At 41.5% G+C, this 23585-nt stretch overlaps 1 protein-coding gene across 1 annotated transcript in view; it reads right to left on the minus strand.

Moving 5' to 3' along the window:
• LOC134565743 (serine/threonine-protein kinase 4) overlaps positions 1-23585 on the minus strand; it is a 142056-nt gene that overhangs the window by 24967 nt on the left and 93504 nt on the right. The window contains exons 7-8 of the mRNA XM_063425390.1: positions 23100-23237; positions 14370-14498 (exon numbers count right to left, since the gene is read on the minus strand). Coding sequence (XP_063281460.1) covers positions 14370-14498; positions 23100-23237 — 267 coding nt within the window. The remainder of the gene's footprint in view (positions 1-14369; positions 14499-23099; positions 23238-23585) is intronic.

Raw genomic sequence — 23585 nt, forward strand, 5'->3', positions numbered from 1 at the left:
AACTCCCATGGAAAATTGCACAGTTGATGCAGAGTCTGCTTTTAATCCATAAAGGGCAGACATCACCTAACATTGACACCTTTCCTCAAAGCCCAGCCCTGATACACACTGACACAGAGCAGAATAGAGACTGTTCCCCCTACATAGGGTCACTTGGCAGATATGGATTGACACCTGTCCTCAAAACCCCTGATACACACTGACACAGAGCAGAATAGAGACTGTTCCCCCTACATAGGGTCACTTGGCAGATATGGATTGACACCTGTCCTCAAAACCCCTGATACACACTGACACAGAGCAGAATAGAGACTGTTCCTTGTCCACAGAGACCATGATACACACTGACACAGAGCAGAATAGGGACTGTTCCCCCTACATAGGGTCACTTGGCAGATATGGATTGACACCTATCCTAATGATCCCTGATACACACTGACACAGAGCAGAATAGAGACTGTTCCCCCTACATAGGGTCACTTGGCAGATATGGATTGACACCTATCCTAATGATCCCTGATACACACTGACACAGAGCAGAATAGAGACTGTTCCTCCTACATAGGGTCACTTGGCAGATATGGATTGACACCTATCCTAATGATCCCTGATACACACTGACACAGAGCAGAATAGGGACTGTTCCTCCTACATAGGGTCACTTGGCAGATATGGATTGACACCTGTCCTAATGATCCCTGATACACACTGACAGAGCAGAATAGGGACTGTTCCTCCTACATAGGGTCACTTGGCAGATATGGATTGACACCTATCCTAATGATCCCTGATACACACTGACAGAGCAGAATAGAGACTGTTCCTCCTACATAGGGTCACTTGGCAGATATGGATTGACACCTGTCCTAATGATCCCTGATACACACTGACACAGAGCAGAATAGAGACTGTTCCCCCTACATAGGGTCACTTGGCAGATATGGATTGACACCTATCCTAATGATCCCTGATATACACTGACACAGAGCAGAATAGGGACTGTTCCTCCTACATAGGGTCACTTGGCAGATATGGATTGACACCTGTCCTAATGATCCCTGATACACACTGACACAGAGCAGAATAGGGACTGTTCCTCCTACATAGGGTCACTTGGCAGATATGGATTGACACCTGTCCTAATGATCCCTGATACACACTGACACAGAGCAGAATAGAGACTGTTCCTCCTACATAGGGTCACTTGGCAGATATGGATTGACACCTGTCCTAATGATCCCTGATACACACTGACACAGAGCAGAATAGAGACTGTTCCTCCTACATAGGGTCACTTGGCAGATATGGATTGACACCTGTCCTCAAAACCCCTGATACACACTGACACAGAGCAGAATAGAGACTGTTCCTTGTCCACAGAGACCATGATACACACTGACACAGAGCAGAATAGGGACTGTTCCCCCTACATAGGGTCACTTGGCAGATATGGATTGACAAATCCCTGACAAACAGCTACCACATGCAAGGAAGGCAGCAGGGGCGCAAATGACCCACTCCCGACGCGGGAAGGTAGTGACGACAAATAACAATACAGTACTCTTTAGAGGCCCTGTGATTGTAATCAGTCCACTTGAAATCCTTTAACTTTGATCAATTGGAGGGGAGTCTGGTGCAGAGCCACTGACCCATGCACAGGGCCAGCCTTAGGCCTTTGGGCGCCCTGTGCAAGAAATCTTCCCGACGCGGGAAGGTAGTGACGACAAATAACAATACAGGACTCTTTAGATTTTCCAGACCCTGGGGTTGACATTAGTCCAGATTTACATCTTGTGACCCATGAGGATGTTCCAGGCACTACTTGTGAAATAAAGACAGATAATAAAGTGAATGATCCTTCTCCTTGGGACTTGCACCCTGTCGTTGAAGGTGGAGTAGGCAATGGCAAGAGCATGCTGTGGGTAGTCAGTGCAAACACTCTCTTCCCGGTGAATAATGAGGAGACTAACTATGATGACGTTATTTGCGTTGAAAGTAATGATGCCAGAGATCTTTTGAAACCATATGGAAGGAACGAATTGGTTAAAAGAAAGGCAAGAGACCACCTGCATATAGACAAGAATACGCATAAGAGAAAGAAGAGAACAGGTGAAAAAGAGAAGCTGCAGACTGCCTATCTGCAAATAGTTGAGTTATGTCCTGAAGATGTCCGTGTTACCACAGTGCAGACTCTGTTTGATACACTACTGAGGAGAGTCAGAGAAACCCCAGATCTTCACGTATTGGATGAGTCAGTGCGTGGAGTTGCAGAGAACGTAGAACAAGAAATATTTAAACTTTTCCTGTGTACTGACAGCAGATATACATAGGGTCACTTGGCAGATATGGATTGACACCTGTCCTCAAAACCCCTGATACACACTGACACAGAGCAGAATAGAGACTGTTCCTTGTCCACAGAGACCATGATACACACTGACACAGAGCAGAATAGGGACTGTTACCCCTACATAGGGTCACTTGGCAGATATGGATTGACAAATCCCTGACAAACAGCTACCACATGCAAGGAAGGCAGCAGGGGCGCAAATGACCCACTCCCGACGCGGGAAGGTAGTGACGACAAATAACAATACAGGACTCTTTAGAGGCCCTGTAATTGTAATCAGTCCACTTGCACCAGTGGGCCTAAAAATTAGGCATGTACACATGCCTGAAAAATTTGGTATTGTTGCAGCCGCTGCTGTAGCAGCGTCCAGAAAAATTGATGTTTGTTTCACAGGCAGAAAGTGCCCTAAAACATGGCGGCTTGAACCCTAGTTGGTGGCGGATAAGTCACGCAAGTCAAACGTCATTCAGAGCTAAAATACAGCAGCGTGTGGACAATTTTTAGCCCAAGGCAGCTCATCTCATCAGGCCTTTTTTAATCGAATGTATCGCCCAGTGTCAGTCCCTTCGGGATCCATCCCTCATTCATCTTAATAAAGGTGAGGTAATCTAGACTTTTTTGACCTAGGCGACTTCTCTTCTCAGTGACAATACCTCCTGCTGCACTGAAGGTCCTTTCTGACAGGACACTTGAAGCGGGGCAGGCCAGAAGTTCTATCGCAAATTGGGATAGCTCAGGCCACAGGTCAAGCCTGCACACCCAGTAGTCAAGTGGTTCATCGCTCCTCAGAGTGTCGATATCTGCAGTTAAGGCGAGGTAGTCTGCTACCTGTCGGTCGAGTCGCTCTCTGAGGGTGGATCCCGAAGGGCTGTGGCAATGCATAGGACTTAAAAAGGTCCGCATGTCCTCCATCAACAACACGTCTTTAAAGCGTCCTGTCCTTGCCGGCGTGGTCGTGGGAGGAGGAGGATGACTTCCACCTCTCCCCCGGTTAGATTCCCGTTGTGCTGTGACATCACCCTTATACGCTGTGTAAAGCATACTTTTTAATTTATTTTGCAAATGCTGCACCCTTTCCGACTTGTTGTAATTGGGTAACATTTCCGCCACTTTCTGCTTATACCGGGGGTCTAGTAGCGTGGACACCCAGTACAGGTCGTTCTCCTTCAGCCTTTTTATACGAGGGTCCCTCAACAGGCAGGACAGCATGAAAGACCCCATTTGCACAAGGTTGGATGCCGAGCTACTCATTTCCCGTTCCTCCTCCTCACTGATGTCATTGAAGGTATGTTCTTCCCCCCAGCCACGTACAACACCACGGGTACCAGATAGGTGACAACGAGCACCCTGGGGTGCCTGTTGTGTTGTGTTCACGCTCATCTACAGCCTGATCCAGCACTCTTCGCAGGGCACGCTCCATGAAGAAAACAAATGGTATGATGTCGCTGATGGTGCATTCGGTGCGACTGACTAGGTTTGTCACCTCCTCAAAAGGACGCATGAGCCTACAGGCATTGCGCATGAGCGTCCAGTAACGTGGCAAAAAAAATCCCAGCTCCCCAGAGGCTGTCCTAGCACCCCGGTCATACAAATATTCATTAACAGCTTTTTCTTGTTGGAGCAGGCGGTCGAACATTAGGAGTGTTGAATTCCAACGTGTAGGGCTGTCGCAAATCAAGCGCCTCACTGGCATGTTGTTTCGCCGCTGGATATCGGCAAAGTGAGCCATGGCCGTGTAGGAACGCCTGAAATGGCCACACACCTTCCTGGCCTGCTTCAGGACGTCCTGTAAGCCTGTGTACTTATGCACAAAGCGTTGTACGATCAGATTACACACATGTGCCATGCACGGCACATGTGTCAACTTGCCCAACTTCAATGCCGCTATCAAATTTTTTCCGTTGTCACACACCACTTTGCCGATATCCAGTTGCTGCGGAGTCAGCCACTTTTCCACCTGTGCGTTCAGGGCGGACAGGAGTGCTTGTCCGGTGTGACTCTCTGCTTTCAAGCAAGTCAAACCCAAGACGGCGTGACACTGCCGTATCCGGGATGTGGAATAGTACCTGGGGAGCTGGGGGGGTGCCGTTGATGTGGAGCAAGAAGCAGCGGCACAAGAGGACTCAGCCGAGGAGGTTATGGAAGAGGATGGAGTAGGAGGAGTAGAGGAGGTGGCAGCAGGACTGCCTGCAATTCGTGGCGGTGTCACCAACTCCTCTGCAATGCCACGCATTCCTTGCTTGTCAGCCGTCAGCAGGTTTACCCAATGCGCAGTGTAGGTGATATACCTGCCCTGACCATGCTTTGCAGACCAGGTATCAGTGGTCAGATGGACCCTTGCCCCAACACTGTGTGCCAGACATGCCATGACTTCCTTTTGCACAATCGAGTACAAGTTGGGGATTGCCTTTTGTGAAAAGAAATTCCGGCCGGGTACCTTCCACTGCGGTGTCCCAATAGCTACAAATTTTTTGAACGCCTCAGACTCAACCAGATTGTATGGTAAAAGCTGGCGGGCTAATAGTTCGGACAAGCCAGCTGTCAGACGCTGGGCAAGGGGGTGACTTGGTGACATTGGCTTCTTACGCTCAAACATGTCCTTGACAGACACATGACTGTGGGCAGATGAGCGGGAACTGCTCAAGGCGGGAGACGGAGTGGCGGATGGTTGAGAGGGGGCAAGAAGGACAGCAGTGGTTGACGTGGCTGAAGATGCTGGACCAGGAGGAGGATGGCGGCTTAGAGTAGGCGTGCTGCTTGTACTCATGTGTTGATCCCATAGGCGTTTGTGATGTGAGATCATGTGCCTACGCAAAGCAGTTGTACCTAGGTGGGTGTTGGACCTCCCACGACTCAGTTTCCTTTGGCACAGGTTGCAAATGGCATCGCTGTTGTCAGAGGCAGACACACAAAAAAAATGCCACACTGCTGAGCTCTGCAATGACGGCATTCTGGTGGTGGACACAGCATGCGTTGATTGGCGTGCTGTCGGGCTGACCCCGGGTGCCGATGCATGCTGTCTGACTGTGCCACTAGCTCCTTGCGACGACCCCCCCCTGCTTCCAACTGGTCTCCTCCTCCTCCTCTCTGTCTCCCCATCTGAACTTTCGCCCTGTTCTTCTTCTCTTCTAGCGGGCACCCACGTGACATCCATGGACTTATCGTCATCATCAACCGCTTCGCTTGTATCTGACAATTCAGAAAAGGAAGCAGCAGCGGGTACAACATCATCATCATCACACCGTACCTCCATGTGTTTAATGCTGCCTGCCTGAGACATATCCCTGTTATCTACATCCTCTAGCAATAATGGTTGCGCATCACTCATTTCTTCAAACGGGTGTGTGAATAACTCCTCTGACATACCAAGTAAAGCGGCTGTGGTGCTAGTTTTGGTGGTGGCGGCAGGCGGGTGTGTGCTATCTTGAGAGGTGCCTGAAGCTAAGCTGGAGGAGGATGGTGCGTCAAGGTTCCGAGCGGAGGCTGTACAAGATTAGGTGTCCTGTGTTAGCCAGTCAACTATGTCCTCAGAACTTTTCAAGTTCAGGGTACGTGGCTTCTGAAAACTGGGCATTATTCTAGGGCAAATGGGAATCACAGCAGCACGACCACGACGGCCCCTGCGGGGTGGCCTGCCTCTGCCTGTCATTTTTGGGGGGATTAGTGGTACTATGCGTTCAAGCTACTGTGAGACCAGATATGATTGGCAATGTGAACTGTAACAGTTCTGCAGAGCACACACTGTAGGCCTGAGACACCCGCTTGAAGACAAGTAACTGCTATTCAATCTATAACAGTGAAAAACAAATTTTGTTTTTAAAAGCACGCTATAGAGACACCAGATATGATTGGCAATATGCACTGGAACAGTGCTGCAGAGCACACGCTGAAGTAGGCCTGAGACACCCGCTTGAAGACAAGTAACTGCTATTCAATCTATAACAGTGAAAAACAAATTTTGGTTGTAAGCACGCTAAAGAGACACCAGATATGATTGGCAACTGTCAAAGCACGCTGGCACAGGTCTGCAGAGCACACGCTGAAGTAGGCCTGACACCCAGACGCTTGCAGACAACTAACTGCTCTTCTATTACAGTGAAAAAAATTATTTATTTTAAATCTAAAGCTTAAGCTATTGTAAAAACAGATATGAGTGGTGGCACTGGGCAAGAGGGCACAGTATCCACTGTGAAACTCACACAGAAGCTGGCAGGCAGGCAACTGCTCTTCTATTACAGTGGAAACAAAGTTTTGGTTTTAAAAGCACGCTATAGAGACACCAGATATGAGTGGCAACTGTCAAAGTACGCTGGCAGGGTTGTGCAGGGCACACGCTGAAGGAAGGCCTGACAGAGCCGCTTGAAGGACACTGACTGGCTGCTATTAGCTTACAATGGAAACCTTTTTTCTTTGTAAAAGCACGCTAAAGAGACACCAGATATGATTGGCAACTGTCAAAGCACGCTGGCAGGGTTGTGCAGGGCACACGCTGAAGGAAGGCCTGACAGAGCCGCTTGAAGGACACTGACTGGCTGCTATTAGCTTACACTGGAAACCTTTTTTCTTTGTAAAAGCACGCTAAAGAGACACCAGATATGATTGGCAACTGTCAAAGCACGCTGGCAGGGTTGTGCAGGGCACACGCTGAAGGAAGGCCTGACAGAGCCGCTTGAAGGACACTGACTGGCTGCTATTAGCTTACACTGGAAACCTTTTTTCTTTGTAAAAGCACACTAAAGAGACACCAGATATGATTGGCAACTGTCAAAGCACGCTGGCAGGGTTGTGCAGGGCACACGCTGATGGAAGGCCTGACAGAGCCGCTTGAAGGACACTGACTAGCTGCTATTAGCTTACACTGGAAACCTTTTTTCTTTGTAAAAGCACGCTAAAGAGACACCAGCTATGATTGGCAACTGTCAAAGCACGCTGGCAGGGTTGTGCAGGGCACACGCTGAAGGAAGGCCTGACAGAGCCGCTTGAAGGACACTGACTGGCTGCTATTAGCTTACACTGGAAACCTTTTTTCTTTGTAAAAGCATGCTAAAGAGACACCAGATATGATTGGCAACTGTCAAAGCACGCTGGCAGGGTTGTGCAGGGCACACGCTGAAGGAAGGCCTGACAGAGCCGCTTGAAGGACACTGACTGGCTGCTATTAGCTTACACTGGAAACCTTTTTTCTTTGTAAAAGCACGCTAAAGAGACACCAGATATGATTGGCAACTGTCAAAGCACGCTGGCAGTGTTGTGCAGGGCACACGCTGAAGGAAGGCCTGACAGAGCCGCTTGAAGGACACTGACTGGCTGCTATTAGCTTACACTGGAAACCTTTTTTCTTTGTAAAAGCACGCTATAGAGACACCAGATATGATTGGCAACTGTCAAAGTACGCTGGCAGGGTTGTGCAGGGCACACGCTGAAGGAAGGCCTGACAGAGCCGCTTGAAGGACACTGACTGGCTGCTATTAGCTTACACTGGAAACCTTTTTTCTTTGTAAAAGCACGCTAAAGAGACACCAGATATGATTGGCAACTGTCAAAGCACGCTGGCAGTGTTGTGCAGGGCACACGCTGAAGGAAGGCCTGACAGAGCCGCTTGAAGGACACTGACTGGCTGCTATTAGCTTACACTGGAAACCTTTTTTCTTTGTAAAAGCACGCTATAGAGACACCAGATATGATTGGCAACTGTCAAAGTACGCTGGCAGGGTTGTGCAGGGCACACGCTGAAGGAAGGCCTGACAGAGCCGCTTGAAGGACACTGACTGGCTGCTATTAGCTTACACTGGAAACCTTTTTTCTTTGTAAAAGCACGCTAAAGAGACACCAGATATGATTGGCAACTGTCAAAGCACGCTGGCAGGGTTGTGCAGGGCACACGCTGAAGGAAGGCCTGACAGAGACGCTTGAAGGACACTGACTGGCTGCTATTAGCTTACACTGGAAACCTTTTTTCTTTGTAAAAGCACGCTAAAGAGACACCAGATATGATTGGCAACTGTCAAAGCACGCTGGCACAGGTCTGCAGAGCACACGCTGAAGTAGGCCTGACACCCAGATGCTTGCAGACAACTAACTGCTCTTCTATTACAGTGAAAAAAAATTATTTATTTTAAATCTAAAGCTTAACCGATTGTTAAAACAGATATGAGTGGTGGCACTGACTGTGCAAATGGGCAAGGCATCCAACCTCACACAGAAGCTGGCAGGCAGGCAACTGCTCTTCTATTACAGTGAAAAAAAAATATTTATTTTAAATGTAAAGCTTAACCGATTGTTAAAACAGATATGAGTGGTGGCACTGGGCAAGTGGGCACAGTATATGCTGTGAGCCTGACACACAGGCTGGCAGGCAGGCACCTGCAATTACATTACACAGAAAAAAAAAAAAAAAAAGCAGCCTGATGTTCTAGCCCTAAAAAGGGCTTTTTGGGGTGCTGTCCTTACAGCAGAGATCAGATGAGTCCTTCAGGATTGTAGTGGACACTGAATACCCTAGCCTAGCTATCAATTTCCCTATGTAATCAGCAGCAGCTAAACTTTCCCTCCTCTCACTAAGCATGCATCTTCCGAATGAATCGAAAATGGATGCTGGGAGGGAGGTTGGAGGGTGTGGAAGGGAGGGAGTGCTGCTGATTGGCTGTAATGTGTCTGCTGACCGAGAGGCACAGGGTCAAAGTTTGCCCAATGATGACGAATAGGGGGCGGATCGAACTGTGCATGTGTCCGCCCGCCGCGGCGAACGCGAACAAGCTAATTTCGCCGGGAACTGTCCGCCGGCGGACAGTTCGGTACATCACTACTCCTAAATGGCAGAAAATTGAACAGTGAAACGGCAGGGGCAATTTAGTGACTATACTGTCCTTTTAAGGTGCACATATACACACATAATACTTTATTCAAATTTCTATAATGCAATGTGGGAACATGTATAGCTGCACTGAACCACTTAAGTTACTTTTGCTTGTGAGGTGTGAATCCTAAATCAAAAGCATTATATGACAACAAATACATATACTAAATACTTCTTGTAGTGCTCCTGGATTATCTGTCTTTGGGGCCTGTAATAATCTTTATAAATTTACAAAAATCCTGACATGCATAAGGCATCTTGCATCTCAAAAACACATTCTGAACTATTTTGGTCAGGAAAAACAGCTTGAAGATGCTAAACTATATGCAATATTTAGTTTTAAGTAATATGCCACTCTGTATTTAACACATATTCAGCTTCATTATTTATTTTTTCTTAACTGCAATCATTCAGGGAAAGTCTTGCAGTCTAACCTATCATTAAAACCTTGACTAATGGGTTTGTCTATTTCAATATTTAAAACAGAGAAAGGACACAAATGGCGCTAAATTAATAAGATCCGGTGCAGCAAAAATCACCGAAGTGTAATGTCACCACTTACACTAAAAAGTGATAAATTCTAAGAAATAAAGTGATTTGCGCACACAGAAAAGACAGGTGTGAGTTTTACCTCTTGCACAGGGTATTCTTGTGTGTTCACACTACATACAGTATGTATCACCTATATACAGGTAAATAAAATACACATAGTGTAAACTGTAAAAAACAAATAATGTTTTAAAAATGATGTATATCATCAAACTCACACTTTTCAGAGCCCATTTAAAGTTGGCTCTAGACTTATAGAGCTTTTCATCTCACTCTTGAGATATCCAGTATTGGAAAGATGTGTATATCCACAGGAACTTGGAACTGGTAGCTTGCAGTGATGCTCCAAAAAGTCCAAGGCAGGTGTGTAGTTAAAAGTGTTTTATTCCAAAAGTTATTTTAAAATACAAAATAAATATATATACACAGTAAAATATATATATATTAGCAGCACAACGCGTTTCAACCTTTCAATAGGTCTTTCTCAAGTGCATCTGATTTTCCAATGGGCTCTAAAGCCCTAATATATGCCAAACAATCAGTTAATTACCTTAATAATATTCACATCTGTGGGTTAGTTCCCACCCATGTCCAAACATGGTCACAGCCGGAAGTGTTATGCCACACTCAATATGGCTCCATTTCCGTCTGTGCACTCCTGTCCCCAGCCCCCCCCAACATGTCCGATATTTCATTTATCTTTGTCAGTCCGTGTTCCTTCAGTTTGTTGTTTATTCTTTCGGTCTCCATTTCGCCGCGTCACTTCCGTTGATGACGTCGTGATGCGGTCCGATACGTCACTTCCGGTTGTAGTTTTTCCGGTCTCTCGTGATCTTCCAGACGGTTTTAGCGTACAATTGTCCATCATTGAGAAGGGCAAAAATGTCAATAGTCCATATTGCACATAGATAGGAAAACGTTTAAAAGGAAGGGAAAACGACATATTAATGTTGGAAAAGAGGAAAGGTATTCATGTCTGGACATTAGTGGGGCATTTTAAAAAATATATAGATAATACACAGTAGGATAAGAAAACATATCCCAGAATAATTCTTAATGTTAGGAAATGCCACCATTACATGGACACTACCCCCTCCATCCAAAAGTGCAATTTTAAAGACAAAGGATATGTAGGGAATGTATATCAAATATATGTGTGCATACATACTCTATTATAAAATACTATTAATCTCAAAGTCGATGTTGAGACCCAAGGGAGATAAGGTGCGTATTTCAAAGATCCACTTTACTTCCTGGGTGCTTAGTTTTTTAGGGAGATCCCCTCCTCTCCAGTGGGGATTAATTTTGTCTATAGCAAAAAAAGTTAAAAAACTAGGGTCTGAGCTGTGTTTTTCTAAAAAGTGCTTGGATACACTGTGGTTAATAAAACCTTTTTTGATATTCCTAACATGTTCACTTATCCGTACTTTTAGTGGCCTCGACGTTTTGCCCACATATTGAAGGCCACATGTACAGTTTAGTAGGTATATCACATTTTTTGAGTGACATGTGATCATAGGTTTAATTTTGAATTCTTTTTTAGTGTTAAAGGATTTAAAAGCTGTTACGTGCTTTTCTTTTTTGTCTGTGCTCTTACACGCATTGCACATCCCACAGTGATAGAAACCTTGTTGTGCTTTTGACCAATTATTTAAAAAATTATCATTTTGAGGTGTAGGTTCTAAAAAGCTTCTGGTTAAAATTTGCTTAAAATTCCTCGCTCCTCTAAAAATAAATCTTGGTTTTGGACCTAAAAACTCATGTATCTCCTCATCCTGGCATAGGATGTTCCAATTTTTGTTAATAATCTTTTTGATCATCCCAACATTGCTGGAGTAGTCAAAAATAAAAGGGATCTGTTCTCTCCTATCAGTTGGCACATCACTTTTTCTCTTATACTTTAGAAGGGGGGACCTATTTAGTGCGGATATTTCCTGGATCTGAGTATCAAGGGCATTCTTGTCATATCCCTTTTGTATAAACTGTTTCTTTAACAGGCAGGCCTGGTTTTCAAAATCCTGTTGCTTTGTGCAATTTCTGCGTAGCCTGAGGAATTGTCCCCTAGGGATATTTGACAGCCAGGGCTTGTGGTGGCAGCTGTCAACCTCAATATAACTGTTAATATCGACTTGTTTAAAAAAAGTGCGAGTGGCTAAAACACCGTCGCAAACATAAATATTGAGATCTAAAAAGTCAATGCTTGTGTCACTCACACTTTTCGTTAAACGAATCCCCCAATCATTTTGGTTGAGAGAATTAAAAAAAGTGCTAAAAAGGTCACCAGACCCCTTCCAAATAATAAAAATATCGTCAATATATCTTTTATATAGGACCAGGTTCGCACCAAAGCCATGCTCTTGGTAAATAAAAGTATGTTCCCAAAAAGGGAATCCAGATCCAGGAAATATCCGCACTAAATAGGTCCCCCCTTCTAAAGTATAAGAGAAAAAGTGATGTGCCAACTGATAGGAGAGAACAGATCCCTTTTATTTTTGACTACTCCAGCAATGTTGGGATGATCAAAAAGATTATTAACAAAAATTGGAACATCCTATGCCAGGATGAGGAGATACATGAGTTTTTAGGTCCAAAACCAAGATTTATTTTTAGAGGAGCGAGGAATTTTAAGCAAATTTTAACCAGAAGCTTTTTAGAACCTACACCTCAAAATGATAATTTTTTAAATAATTGGTCAAAAGCACAACAAGGTTTCTATCACTGTGGGATGTGCAATGCGTGTAAGAGCACAGACAAAAAAGAAAAGCACGTAACAGCTTTTAAATCCTTTAACACTAAAAAAGAATTCAAAATTAAACCTATGATCACATGTCACTCAAAAAATGTGATATACCTACTAAACTGTACATGTGGCCTTCAATATGTGGGCAAAACGTCGAGGCCACTAAAAGTACGGATAAGTGAACATGTTAGGAATATCAAAAAAGGTTTTATTAACCACAGTGTATCCAAGCACTTTTTAGAAAAACACAGCTCAGACCCTAGTTTTTTAACTTTTTTTGCTATAGACAAAATTAATCCCCACTGGAGAGGAGGGGATCTCCCTAAAAAACTAAGCACCCAGGAAGTAAAGTGGATCTTTGAAATACGCACCTTATCTCCCTTGGGTCTCAACATCGACTTTGAGATTAATAGTATTTTATAATAGAGTATGTATGCACACATATATTTGATATACATTCCCTACATATCCTTTGTCTTTAAAATTGCACTTTTGGATGGAGGGGGTAGTGTCCATGTAATGGTGGCATTTCCTAACATTAAGAATTATTCTGGGATATGTTTTCTTATCCTACTGTGTATTATCTATATATTTTTTAAAATGCCCCACTAATGTCCAGACATGAATACCTTTCCTCTTTTCCAACATTAATATGTCGTTTTCCCTTCCTTTTAAACGTTTTCCTATCTATGTGCAATATGGACTATTGGCATTTTTGCCCTTCTCAATGATGGACAATTGTACGCTAAAACCGTCTGGAAGATCACGAGAGACCGGAAAAACTACAACCGGAAGTGACGTATCGGACCGCATCACGACGTCATCAACGGAAGTGACGCGGCGAAATGGAGACCGAAAGAATAAACAACAAACTGAAGGAACACGGACTGACAAAGATAAATGAAATATCGGACATGTTGGGGGGGGCTGGGGACAGGAGTGCACAGACGGAAATGGAGCCATATTGAGTGTGGCATAACACTTCCGGCTGTGACCATGTTTGGACATGGGTGGGAACTAACCCACAGATGTGAATATTATTAAGGTAATTAACTGATTGTTTGGCATATATTAGGGCTTTAGAGCCCATTGGAAAATCAGATGCACTTGAGAAAGACCTATTGAAAGGTTGAAACGCGTTGTGCTGCTAATATATATATATTTTACTGTGTATATATATTTATTTTGTATTTTAAAATAACTTTTGGAATAAAACACTTTTAACTACACACCTGCCTTGGACTTTTTGGAGCATCACTGCAAGCTACCAGTTCCAAGTTCCTGTGGATATACACATCTTTCCAATACTGGATCTCTCAAGAGTGAGATGAAAAGCGCTATAAGTCTAGAGCCAACTTTAAATGGGCTCTGAAAAGTGTGAGTTTGATGATATACATCATTTTTAAAACATTATTTGTTTTTTACAGTTTACACTATGTGTATTTTATTTACCTGTATATAGGTGATACATACTGTATGTAGTGTGAACACACAAGAATACCCTGTGCAAGAGGTAAAACTCACACCTGTCTTTTCTGTGTGCGCAAATTGTCTATTTCAATGCTAAATAAAACATGGGATAAACTCAAATAACAGCAATGTGCTTAAACAGGATCTCCTTTCAAACCAGTGTTTTGTATTGTGTTAAATTGACATCCATTTAAAAAAGGACATATTATTAATCTTGTAAACATTATACATGTGTTTTCTATATTTGGGTTCAGATCGCTTTTATCTTGACAAGTTTAAAAATAGCTGTTTAAGAGCAAAATAAATAAATAAATAAATAAAAATAACTCCATAATTCTAAAACAAACTAGCACCATTAAAATTCAGGAGAAAATTGAGGAAAACAGATGGTACAAATTACTAACCCCATTTTCCTCCTCTTCTAGATCCTCTTCACGCTGTTGTAACTCACTCCGTTTGATCTTCGCTTCCATGGCTTCATTTATCAAGTGTCTCAGAATGGATACTCCTTTGGCTGTTTTACTAAATGGATGCTAAACAAAACAATACTCAATGGTGAGAATAATCTTAAATTACATTTTTAACTGATACAATGACAAAAAAACGGTTATGTTAAACATTTGTTCATAAGGTATGCAATTTAAATATTATTTAATTTCTATTCCAAGATCACTTGGAAAGAAGACACAAGGAGCATAAAATAATTTCCATTCTGGATGTTAAATGAACCTAAAAGGATTCAGTGTCATTCTTACAGAGTTTATAGGATCCAGCGTATATATTCACAGATCAGATGCAAGAAACTTTGGAAAACCATTAAAAAAAATGTTCAAATCTGAAACACTTTGTTCTTTTCTTTTGCTAGATAGGATTACACAGTCACTTTAATCTTCATGAGAAGAAGCTTGATAGAGCATTACATTTATAAGAGGTAAAGAAATATATTTTTTTCTCTGGCATTCCATGCTAATCGGACTAACATATTATTGCAGTTTAATGATGAGCATCAATCTAAAGCAATTAAACGATCACTATAGGGTCAGGAACACAAACATGTATTACTGGCTTTATAGTGCTAAACCCACCATGTAGGGTAAGCATTGGATTGGCTGAAATCGGCACGGGGCAGGGTCAAATGCCGATTTAGCCAATCAGGACGTCCCCATAGAGATGCATTGAATCAGTGCATCTCTATGAGGAAAATTCAGTGTCTCCATGCAGAGATTGGGGACGCTGAATGACACGGCTGCTTACTGTGCAGCCCTAAGCCAGCAAACCCTTCCAGTGGCCATCTGAGGAGTGGCCACTTGGAGGTGTCCCTAGGGGCATTGTAAACACTGCCTTGTCTCGGAATAGGCAGTGTTTACATGAAAATGCCTGAACAACTACATTAAGCTGTAGTTGTCTCACCAGAACAACTACATTAAGCTGTAGTTGTCCTGGTGACTATAGTAGAATAATCTATGTTTATGTATTGTATAGCAATTCTTGCCTCAAAAAGGTACACAAAGCACTTAAACGCTTGTGGAATTCAGCCAAATTGGCCACTGCGTAACAGAAGCTGTAGTTAGACAATAGAATGGTACATTTTATTTAAGGAAGATTCAACCTAAAAGTAAAACTGTAACCTGGTACTAGAGTTGGTGTTTTAATTTAATTGACTGTACTTCTGGTTAAGTTGTCTTTGTATTACATGCCATAAAGTAACATTCTCCGTAAACTACAAACGCAGAATCAGTATATATAAAGGATATGTATCATGCATTGTCCTGTTACATTCTCTGGTTTTACATTTATATTTTGTTTTTGGTCTGAAGTGTAAGACTGTGTAATCCTAGTGCTGACAGCCTTTCCTTATCAGACTATTTTGTCCTACTATTGTCTGGCCAAAAGGTGTTGCAGATTTGAGTATTGCATTGCAATGCTGCATTTTGATCTTGTGACCCATGCTTGTACCTGAACTGCCTAATATTATGAAATCTTAATACATTTATACACACCTTTGATTCTATAGCTTGCTCAACTAACATGGGATTGCCTGCACCATGCTAAAGGGACACTATAGTCACCTGAACAACTTTAGCTTAATGAAGCAGTTTTGGTGTATAGATCATGCCCCTGCAGCCTCACTGCTCAATCCTCTGCCATTTAGATGTTAAATCCCTTTGTTTATGAACCCTAGTCACACCTCCCTACATTGTGACTTGCACAGCCTTCCATAAACACTTCCTGTAAACAGAGCCCTATTTAGGCTTTCGTTATTGCAAGTTCTGTTTAATTAAGATTTCTTATCCCCTGCTATGTTAATTACTTGCTAGACCCTGCAAGAGCCTCCTGTATGTGATTAAAGTTCAATTTAGAGATTGAGATCCAATTATTTAAGGTAAATTACATCTGTTTGAAAGTGAAACCAGTTTTGTGTTGTCAATCATAGCCAGGGGAGGTGTGGCTAGGGCTGCATAAACAGAAACAAAGTGATTTAACTCCTAAATGACAGTGAATTGAGCAGTGAAATTGCAGGGGAATGATCTATACACTAAAACTGCTTTATTTACCTAAAGTAATTTAGGTGACTATAGTGTTCCTTTAAGCCAGTGTAGCTAAAACTTTAGAGGAAGTTTAGGATCCCTATAAGCCTTTCCGGTTCAATTAGCTCATATCATTACTCTGGGGACCTTACCATTCTATATACAGGCCAAGTCATTAAAAAAAAAAAAGTATCAGTTTTTAAAATAAGTCACAAATGCAACAGATCGTAAACAGCACATGTTAAGCTGGTTTTGTTAAGCGATGGTACATATGTCCTGCAACTATATACCCTGACAATGTTGCTCATTTATATGGCAGAGCTAATCTATAAGGGGTATTCCACCAAGAACTCATAGATGACTATTTGTTGCCAGGGCTGATTATGTGTGGTCTTTCAATATGCTAGCGAATTTTGCCACCACTCCCTGATGTGTGTTAGGAGTTTCACATAGCATCCACAATACTGACTCTATAGCAAAAGTCAATGCACGCAAATAGGCAGCATATAAAAGGCTAGAAGCTTTCAACACTTGGATAGCTCCAGCTGCCTCACAGTCTTTTTTTAATGCTAGCTTCCTATTCTTGAAGTCAATCACCTTTTAAATATCTCAGTCAGACTGCTCTATTCTGTATCCAGCTTTCTGCCTACCTGCTTGATCTATTGTTCCAAAACTATTGGCGGGTCCTTGTTTTAAATAAATGGAGTACTCAAATTATATATAAATAAACTAAGCAAAAAAGTAAAATTTTCATTATGTACATCCAGCATATTTAATATGAAACCCTGACTGTTCCAGTAAGTTACCTGCTTTAACATCTTTTTTTTTTATATATATAAATCTTTATTTTCAATTAAAAAAATTCATTCACATACGACTTTTCAAATATAGAATTGGAACCCAGTACAGTAGGTTGCGTTACAATAAGATATTATACATATTTAACAATAGGACCGTGTTTTCACTTTCTGCTGTATCTACAATCATACAGTCATACGATACATACAATTCATCTTATCCATACATCACACAGTTCTCTGCTACCTGGGAGTGGCGATCTATAGGGGAGCGGGGGGTTTGAGTTTTATGATTAAAGTATCTAATCCAAGGGGCCCAAACTTCATTGTATTTCTCTTTGGATATCTTATTTTGAGCTATCCCAGCTTCCATACTACGTTGAAATTCTATCTGTGAACATATATCGTGCCAGTTTAGCGCACCCATATTTCTCCAATTTCTGGCCATAACTATTTTTATTGCCATACAAATATGAATCATGAGAATTTTTTGTTTTATATTGCTTTTTGGCAGATCCAAATGAAACAAAAACATTTGAGGCGTAATCACAGTCTGAGTCTCAAAAATAAAAGCTACCAGTTCTGATAAGATTATTTTCACAGGCTTCAACTCCTCGCAGTCCCACCAGATGTGGGAGAATGAACCTAACTCCCTACCGCATCTCCAACAATCTGGTAGGAGTGTGGGTTGAAATCTGTGTAGGCGAGTAGGTACCAAGTACCAACGGTATACAACTTTAAAGTACACTTCCTGAATATTCACCCCATGTATATATCTTTTTACTGCTTGTAGGCCCGAAACCCAATCCTCAGCCGAAGATGAAAAATTGAGTTCTTGCTCCCATTTGTTCATTGCTGGCGCTTTATCTATATGCCTTTGGCTTCTTAGAAATTGATTAAATTTAGATGCAATTTTTTTTTGTAATGGGATGCTACAAACTGGTCTATTGGAGAAGTTTCCGAAAGGACTTTTCCCATAGTAAAAGATTTTATTCTTAGGTAATTAAATATTTCCTTCGAAGGGAGGTTATATTTCGACTGGAACATTGGAAATTACATTATTTTGTTATCATTTAGGAGTTCCGCAATTCTTGCGATTCCGCAATTTTCCCATTCTTGAATATTTATATCCTTTATGTAAAGTTTTAAACATGCTAATGGGGCGTTTCTTGATATATGTTTTGTTCCATATTTTTTTTTCAAGTGCTTGACAATATAAATCATTGTATTATTCATCGGGTTGCTAGACCTTATATTTTTTTTAAAATTCACTGTCGCACCACCAGAGAAATAAGGGTTCAATATTACGGAGGTCTGATTTTTCGATATCTAACCAATTTGGTCTTGACATTGTGAAATTATCACACTTAATTAAGTGTGCTGACATATTGTTCATATATAGTTTCTGTATATCTGGGAGAGAAATTCCCCCTTCTTTCCAATCTCTCTGTAATATTGCCAATGCCACTCTAGGTCTCCTATCTTGCCATATATAGTTTGATAGTTGTCTTTGGAGACCGCGTATCGTCTGGCATGGCACCCTCAGCGGGAGACTATTAAATAAAAATGTGAGTTTGGGGAGAAGATAGAAGTTTACAGCTTCAATCCTTCCCAACCAGGACAGTTCCAATCCCTTCCAACTTTTAAGGATGCTCCTGCTTTAACATCTTAACTTTAGAATACCAACATGGGGACTCACAGGCAGTCTGTGGCTATGTGCTTTATTAAGCATCATGCCGGCTACCTTTGAGTCTCACTCCCCATCTTTGCCTTTAGATTGTAAGCTCTGTATTTTACACTAAATCTTATTCTAGCTCTGTTGAGCAGTCATCAACACTTAACTTTTATTAACCCCTTAAGGACACATGACATGTCTGACACGTCATGATTCCCTTTTATTCCAGAAGTTTGGTCCTTAAGGGGTTAATGTACCTATTGTGAAGTGCTATAGAAAATGCGTTCTCTTTATAAATAAAAGTAATCATATTAATTTTGATGGTAGGTAAAACAAAAGTTGGAGAGCTGCTCATTGTCTGCTAACCAGAAAAGTTTGAATTTCCAAATATAAATGCACACAACTTTCATGGAATACAAGTCTGTTGATAAATAATGAATCGTGTGATCCTAATATCACACTTTGTTCTGTATTTACTGTACTTATTATTCTGTATTTGTCACAGGCCACCACGACGATTAAATATTCAGTGAAATATTTACCGTACATACTTTTCCAACCACACCATGTCCTAGTTTTCTTGTTTTTTTTTTTTACTTTCCCCAAACTAAAACAGATGCCAGTCATCTAAGATTTTATTTTTTAAAGTGAGAATTTAAAGTGAATATAACATTTAAGGCTAAACTGAAAGCATAGCTGGCTTAGAACATTTTTCGAGTTTGGCTATTTTGACCTTAAAATTTGGGCAAGCCTTGTGAAGACAAACATGGCCGACTGTGAAATGCACCATCCATAGGCGAGGCTCTGAATCACAAAACTATATATATATATCCTTCTCAGGATGTCCGACCTGTATCAGAAAGAAAAATACAGAGCTTACTTCAGAATCTTCAAACTACCCTGCAATCTAATTTCTGAACTATCATGGCAGAGGAGCAGCGTGAACTCGGTGGCAGAGGTGACTTTAACGGAGGAGCTCTGATTCACGCATAATGAACTGGTGGATAAAATTCATAAAATAGAGGATGACCACAATGTCCTGGATCACAAAGTAGCTGACCGCCAGCACCAGAAATAATGCTGAGTTTGCAGCATTGCAGAATCTATGACCCTTAAGGATACATTCAGGTATTCTTTAAAGTTAAATAGCTAGTTAAAGAGACTTGCGGCCATCAAGTACAGCCTCCTCACATTTGTTTTTTTGCTGTTGATCCAAAAGTAAAAAAAACAAACAAAAAAAAAAAAACCCAGTTTGAAGCACTTCCAATTTTGCAACAGACTAGAAAAAAACAAAAACTTTGTTGAACCCTGAATTGCAGTAAGATTAATTCTTGGATCAAGAAGCTATTACCCTACATTGAAAAATTATATCCTTGAATATTCTGTTTTTGCAAGTATGCATCTAGTTGCTGTTTGAACATCTGTATGGACTCTGATAAAACCACTTCTTCAGGCAGAGATTTCCACATCCTTATTGTTCTTACAGTAAAACAATCTTTGCTTTGCCTTAGATGAAATCTTCTTTCTTCCAGTCTAAATGCATGACCTCACGTCTTATGTAAAATCCAGTTTGTGAATAGATTTTCACACAATGATTTGTATTGGCCCGGGATATATTTGTATAATGTTATATACCCTCTGAGGTGACATTTTTCTAAACTAAAGAGGTTTACATTTGTTGACCTTTCTTTATAGCTGATATGTTCCATTCCTTTTATCAATTTTGTAGCCCGCCTCTGCACTTTTTCTAGTGCCATAATATCCTTCTTTAGAACAAGTGCCCAAAATTGCACAGCATATTCAAGATGTGGTCTAACCAGTGATTTATAAAGAGGCAAAATTATATTCTCATCCAGAGAATGAATGCCCTTTTGCATGCATGACAATGCCTTACTGGCCTTAGCCACTGCTGATTGCACATTGTTGCATAGTTTGTTGTCTATAACAATTCCCTTTTCGTGTGTGGTTATCTCGAATTCGCTTCCATTAAGGGTATGCGTTGCTTGTGCATTCTTTACTCCGAAGTGCATAACTTTGCATTTTTCAACATTAAATTTCATCTGCCATTTGAGTGCCCAGTCCCCCAGTCTATCTAAATCCCTCTGCAGCAAAGTAATATCTTGCTCACATTGTATTATTTTACAGAGTTTTGTGTCGTCTGCAAACACTGAAACATGACTTTTAATGCTTTTTTCAAGATCATTTATAAACATGTTAAATAGAAGGGATACCAAGGGGGTCCCAACAAAAGTCCTCTTGTTCTAAATGGAAGATCACTTTCTGCACTTGGATCTTTCCAAGATATCATAGCCCACTTCCACTCAGCGAGATAGATGATGCTACTATCAGATGCCTACTCTATGATCTATCAACCTTCACTGTATCATATAGCAAGGAATTTATCATCATTACAAAAAAACACCACAATCATAAAATTGCAAACAGGTGGGACTTTCCTACCAAAGTGTTGGTCTGGAGGAACGGCACATTGAAAATAATGCCCACACCGAGGAAGGTCTTTGTATCATTCAGGACTGGAATTCCCTCTCAAGGGTTGCCCAGGAGTGGAGCAGAGTGGAAATCTCGCCTTAACTACTTTACCTGGCAGCTTGTTCCTGTAGATGAGCTTAAGTAGAGTGGTATATTTGGCATCCTATGAAGCTCTTCAGACCCTCATATACCCTCCTATTGCCTTCTAGCATTCAGTCTCTTAGGCTTTTAAAGGAGCACACTATGAAGCACCAGTATCGCAGGATGCCTCTGCAGGCTGAAATCATCAATCCTGATGATTGCAGCAAATCCAATACTTCCCTAAAAGGAAGAAACTGGAAGGTAGTGTGCATGCATAGCAAATCACTTCCCTGTGCCAATCAACATTTTCACATAGGGATGCATTGAGTCATGGAGTGACTAATTCAGCAACCTTTGTAGGATCAAACCCAGGAAGTCTCTCTATTGGCAGTCAAAGCGACAACCACTAGAGATGGAGTTATGCAGCAGTGTGTAAACGCTGCCTTTTCTCAGGATGACTCTCTACAAAGGCAATCTAGATGTAATCTAGAGAAGATTCTTTTTTTCTTGATAGTTCTGTTAGAGAGTTAGAGTCTATTTCTCTCATAAAACAAAAAAGTTTGTTTTTTTCTGAAATATAAATCCTCCATTAGTACTAAATACAAGGAAACTGGTTACAGGCTACTTAGTTGGGAGGTACAAAACACAGAGTTACGAATGCGGAGACTGGTGGAGAGGTGAGCCACTGGCTTAATAACCTGTTTATCTCTAGTGGTCTAGTACTGCCATTCAACCCTTCTGCTGCTCTGTTACATGACATTCTAAAACCAAGACTACAGAATCGTACAAGGCACAAAGGCAAGGCCCCATTAATACATCACATCTCCATCTCTGTAGGGTTACTGGCCATTCTAGATACAGCCTGTAGCTTGATCCCCTCTTTATGAAGTAAAAAGAATGGACAGTAAACAACAGGCTAGTCCATGTAGCAGTAGAATGCAGGATGTAGGAGCAGATATTTTATGACAGAGGCATACCAACTATACAGCACAACTTGATATTTATGGATGAAAACCCCAGGATGTGGCATAATGAAGTGAAAAGCAAATAATTGGAGGCATGGGCTGTCTCACGCAAATTATATAGCTTGCTTGGTACCACTCTCCATCTACAAATTTGTAAATTGTTTTACTGTTGAATATTCCTGGACTATGGCAGTGATCAGTTAAGATTATTGAAGAACCAGTGAAATTCCATGAGTGATTACAATTTCATTTGAAAGATCATATTTAGCAACATAAGATTCTACTCATTTAATATTAGCAGGGCTTAAAGAAAATTCAAATACATATGCAGTGTGAGAGTCACTAGAGGTAATTTATCCTTGCAATGAAAACGTTATTGTTCCTGCAGAACAGCAATGTTTTCAGCTGCAGGGTTAGAACAGGGGGCACATGGCACCGAGCCCACTTCATTGAGATGAAGTGGTCTGGGTGCCTATAGTGTTCCTTTAAGAGCTTAAGGAGAACTTTACATAGATCTCAACTGTGGTTAATAAAAGCAATGTTTGGGGAAACATTTCAGTATTCATGGGCCTGTATTCTATAGATGGACTTTACATACCTGCAATAGTTCAGTAGCACTGGCACGCTGTTCAGGATTTTTAACAAGACATTTGTTTATAAAGTCAATGAACTCTTTAGACCAAAGTTCCGGTTTCCGAAATGTGGGAGGTGGATTTGATGGTATCATGAAAATTGCCTGCAAGAGAAATTAAAACAGTAAATTACATGATTTGCCTTATTTGTATTTACCAATAAATATATTCAATGGTCAAACCAAATGTAGGCAAAATCCACCATTCTAGATGCTCTGGGCTAAATTGCACACTCTGACAAGCAGAGTATCAAATAGCATGGAATTCCCTCCAAAACTTTAGCAGCTTAATGAAGCCCCTGCAGTCATGCGCCTGCAGTCTCACTGCACAATTCTCTGCCATTCAGGATTTAAATCACTTTGTATACACATCCATAGTCACATTTACCTGCATGTGACTTTCACAGCCTTCCTAAGCTCTTCCTGTATAGAGCGATCTAATGCTTATGTATT

Source organism: Pelobates fuscus, chromosome 6 (genome assembly GCF_036172605.1).
Source record: "Pelobates fuscus isolate aPelFus1 chromosome 6, aPelFus1.pri, whole genome shotgun sequence".
NCBI lineage: Eukaryota > Metazoa > Chordata > Amphibia > Anura > Pelobatidae > Pelobates > Pelobates fuscus.